A 4,499-nucleotide genomic window follows, 5' to 3' on the forward strand; every position below is an offset into this window, starting at 1 on the left:
ACCACAGTGGGACTCTGCCTATCTCTCTCTGTCAGTCTGTCCCTTTGTCTCTCCCTCTCTTTGTTACGGCCTGTACTGTAACCTTAGAGTTTCTCTGTTGTCTCTATCTGTCTCTCTCTGTATTATGGGCGTGGCACTCCCGCTCTCCATGGGCTCCTGACTCATCACCCAACACACCTGCGACTCATCCACTAATCAAGCGCTGCAGTATATCAAGCCTGGTCTTCCATCCACTCATCGACAGATTGTTATTTTTCAACCCCTGTGGATCACTGCATGCCTGTCTGTGTGCTTCGCTTGGTCTCAGCTACACAGCCACACGTACCTCCGGACTTGGACCCCAGCCATACCTCATCCACCCACGGCTCCCCTTTCACCCCTCGGTCTCAGTCCTCTGGCTCCCTTCCCTCAATCCCATCAAAACGCCAGTGAACTGTATCTAATATCTCTAACTCACCTCTCTGTGTCAGCGTTTGCGAATCGTAACACTCTTTCCTTCTCTCTCTGAAATTAAAGTCGTTTTTTTAATTATGAGAAGTGATGGATTATACATATACATACAATAGATATGTTGAATATGTTAGGAGAATCAAAGTCAGTGACAGAGCAAGCTTGATAATCCATACACTAAAAACATCATGAAGAGCAAACATGTTCACAACAACGTTATATTTTATTTTGCAGGGATTCTGTGTGTGAATTATGTACAATAAGGAAATGGGAGTGTATCCTGCCTGTGGTTATACAATATCATTATACTGTAGTAAAGTATTAAATATCATAAAAGCCAGAGGGACTAACCCTGTCTTTTTATATTCATACCTTACTCCTAGAAACGTTTAATGCATTTTTTTGAAAGCACTGAAATGCTTTAAATGGCAGCTCAGGTGTTTAAAGGTGCCCCAGTTCCACTCTTTGTAGATGTCCATGTGTTTTTTTACATATTAAATAAGACAGAACACACACCATAAAAGCTATGGACAAGACTGCATGATGCATTATCAACTTAGGTTCTTTTATAATTTATGTCTATGGTAGGTGAAAGGATATAAGTCCACCGTTTAGAGGGACAGAGCTAATTATATCTACAGTATGATATGAAACATAGGTTCCGTATTTATCTCATGTGCACAAACGTTTTTAGGCTCCATGTTTAGAGCAAAATCTTAAAAAAGCATTGAAATTCATGGGGATATAGCATGATGTCATAGGTCTGCAAAATATAATTTAAAAGGAGACAGTCAAACACTTCTTTGTGATTTTCAATACAGAGCATCAGTCAGAGTCCAAAAAAATTGCAGGAAATATTTTCTTTTCACATGATGTTCACCCCAGCATCTGTAACATCAGAAAGCACATCACGAGGACGAGCAGAGGTTTTTCTTCAGCCATTCCAGCACTTGCACCTGTGGCCAGACTGAGATCAGGTTTCCCTGAGAAGCAGAAGATAAGGACAAACCATCACAAAAGTTTCTCTCTTTACATTTATTTTTGAGTTTTCACTCTGCCGTACCTACCTCCAGTCAGAGTGGCAGATCTCACATTAACCCAGAAGACTGTGCGCTGCTGAGCCACTGTGGCCCTAAAAAACCACAAACACAAACACTCAAAACATGTTTCATGCTCAGAAAGATGTGCTTCATTCAAATAACCGAAGATCCAGTTTGTAAAGAAGTTCATCGTCATCTTCAATTGGATTAAGCACTTGCTGTCTACAATGCAGTACCTCATCTAGTTATACCGAATGAACTTTGCAAAGATCTGAAAAATAAAAAGGAACAATTTGGACCTTTGGAATATTTTTAAATGTTTTTATTGTTACCATAAAAATTCTACAGTAAATTTGGTGATTTTGGCTATTGAGCAATTTTCACCCCAGTGTTCATAAAAAATAAATAAATTTGAAAATAGACCTTTGTGTCTGAGACAATGGCAAATTTGGTTTTATATAGGTTTATGTTTGTGTGATTGTAAAAAAAAAAAAGATATAAAAAAGTATTTTGGTTTACATGAAGTAGACGGGGCTTGTAGAGTTGGGTGGTATCCAGCTGTATACAGTGGTGTTGCCCTTCAGGTTGGTGTTGGAATGAGTAATAGCACCTTGTGGAGTCCCAGTGCACTGTGAATATAAAACATCCACACTTATCAGAAACTGTTGATGATTTCACTAGTAAAGCTTAATCTTGCTTGCAAATTCACATAATAAAATCATTCTGACTTAAGGTAGGTAAAAAGAATATTTTATTCAAGACTGGATTTAGCAGCGAAATCTGTGATGTTTTCTGTCTGTTTTTTGTTTGGGCGTTTAGGTCCTCAACATGCACATCACATCCCTTCTTACAACTGTAACAGTTGTTAGTAACTCGAGTGGAAAATGCTTGAGACTCACCTCAAGAAACCTTGTATCTGGAGGAGGGAGTTGCCAGCTCCCCAGAGCATTAGTGCTGCCCTCTTTCCGAGCTTCCAGAAGCACGCCCCTGTATTCTGGTCCAGTGACAGTCACTGCGGGAAAACACAACAAAACAGTTATTGTATACTGATCTCATTTGACACTATAAAAAAAATGACCTCATAAGAGACTGCATTTTTTTCGTTTGCTATATAAGAAATATGGCCTTTAAACTAAATATAGGCAAGAATCAAAACAGAAGATCTTTGTTAGGTTGAAACAGTGCTCACATTGTTTGATTCTTGCCTTCAGTTTGCTTTTTGATCCAGCATCTGTGGAAGGTTTTTGGATGTGCGTACCCTACACCCCTTTTTGTCTTTAAGTGACTAATGAATAAGATGTATATATTGATGAGACTATACGGTAAATCAATACCATTTGCAGACCAGTAACGGTGTGTGAAGACAGCACTTGGTCCTTCACAAACAGAGGCATACGCATAGATAAAGGTCCAAGGTGGACGAAAAAGTCTTTGCCTCATTTTAATATATAAAAACCTTTTTCTCATGTCAACTATAACATTAATATAATGGCTGGACAAAACATTTAAGTTATTTGTTTTTAAAGATTTAGATATTTGAAAGTCATATGGCCGTTCTGTGACATCTGCAGACATCACAGAAACCCCACGTGAGCAGAGGTGAGTAGATGATGTCAGAGTTTGAGAGATCCAGTGACTTCTGTGTTCATCCAAGAAGAAAATCCCTCAGAATAAGATTATTAAACTAAAGAATACTGTTAATAGCACTATTACTCCAACCAGCACAAATGATTTTCATTCTCTTTATAAATGTCTTTGCTTATGCTTATTAACCTTAAATACCACTACTGTATATAGTGACAGGTTTATGTCTACTGGTTTATTAATAATATGTAATGTAAAATGTGATTTTTTTTTCTAATCTCTAAAAAGTAATCATGGACATCTTACCTGTAATGGGCTTGCCTGGCTGAAACGTCCTGGTGTTGGTGAGGAGAGTGTAGGGTGCTGGTGACGGCTGAGGCAGCACCCCAGAGTGGCGAGGCAACATATCCACACAGGCACCAGTGGGAGCACCAGTGGGATAGCCGCTAACAAAACAGAGTACTTGAAGCATAACGAAACCAGGCAACATCATCTCCATCAGGCTGAATGAAAAGCTACCGCACTGCAGGCAGAAATATCAAAATGGTGGTATATGATGAGAATGAAATACACAGAACTGAGCCAAGAGATGGACTTTTAAAATACTGCTGCTGAGTCACACAACCAGAAAATTTTAATTTTCTCCAGAAATCACTTTTCCAACCATGAAATGCGATTTTCATGTGAATGCTCTCATGGTACCTTGAAAAGAATACTTAAGTGATATTCACACATTTTAGGGCAGAACAAAGGTCAATTAGCCTCCAGCGAAAAATAATTTTAATGTGTCTATCTTGTGCATAAAAATCATTGTGGCCAAGAGAAGTCAGAAAACACTTTCTATGAAAATCACATGATCAATATGTACACTTAAACAGTGGCACTTTTATGAGATCTAAAATCCATTTGTGTGCCATTAAACCACAGTCCAAAGAAGAAAAAGTCAGTATCACTAAAGTATCATTTGTGTATATTTGTCAGGTATTATTGATAACGAGTTAAGACTATATGTCACATTCTGACTTGGCAGTTTAGTTCTTGTTGTGGTGTGTTCAGTAGGACCCAAAATGCAGACATGTAGGCAGGGCAGGTGCAGATCAATGATTTATTAGACACCAGGCTTACATGGGTAGTTAGGCGGCAGAGAATAAAAAAAAACCCAAGAGGGGCAGTCCAAACAGGCAAATGAGTCCAAAAGGTAAAAGACAAAATCCCAAAATTCACAAGACATGAAAAAGTCCAAGAAAACACGCGGAACAAAGGCCGAGACGCTTGACACAAGGTATGACGACGACCTGACACAGAACAAAGGAAGAACGCAAAACCAACACACCCAGGTCTGGGAGACAACGTGACACAGGTGGAACCAATAAGTTGCAAACTAATCACAAGCAGGAAGTAAAACTACACAAGACACATGAGGGA

The 4,499-nt window shown here is 39.0% G+C and overlaps 1 protein-coding gene across 2 annotated transcripts; it reads right to left on the bottom strand.

The window, feature by feature from the left end:
- Positions 1-654: 654 nt before the first annotated feature.
- On the bottom strand, positions 655-4,499 carry si:dkey-251i10.2 (uncharacterized protein LOC562682 homolog). Of its 2 annotated transcripts, XM_044197094.1 has the most exons (6): positions 4,200-4,499; positions 3,381-3,597; positions 2,390-2,502; positions 2,010-2,119; positions 1,518-1,582; positions 655-1,433 (listed from the first exon to the last, which is right to left on the bottom strand). In XM_044197094.1, exons 2-6 carry the CDS (start codon positions 3,571-3,573, stop codon positions 1,327-1,329), a joined length of 588 nt encoding a protein of 195 aa, XP_044053029.1. In that variant the 5' UTR covers positions 3,574-3,597; positions 4,200-4,499; the 3' UTR covers positions 655-1,326. The 2 variants fall into 2 exon arrangements, with proteins under 2 accessions (XP_044053029.1, XP_044053030.1); XM_044197095.1 differs by lacking the exon at positions 4,200-4,499 and having other exon boundaries at positions 3,381-3,681.

Source organism: Siniperca chuatsi, linkage group LG5 (genome assembly GCF_020085105.1).
Source record: "Siniperca chuatsi isolate FFG_IHB_CAS linkage group LG5, ASM2008510v1, whole genome shotgun sequence".
NCBI classification, from domain to species: domain Eukaryota; kingdom Metazoa; phylum Chordata; class Actinopteri; order Centrarchiformes; family Sinipercidae; genus Siniperca; species Siniperca chuatsi.

Coding starts and splice junctions, on each gene's coding strand:
- si:dkey-251i10.2 (XM_044197094.1), bottom strand. CDS start 3,573: ATGGAGATGATGTTGCCTGGTTTCGTTATGCTTCAAGTACTCTGTTTT. Junction 1,583..2,009: donor ACAAGCCCCGTCTACTTCAT/GTAAACCAAAAT, acceptor GTGGTTTTTTAG/GGCCACAGTGGCTCAGCAGC. Junction 1,434..1,517: donor ATCTGCCACTCTGACTGGAG/GTAGGTACGGCA, acceptor TCTGCTTCTCAG/GGAAACCTGATCTCAGTCTG.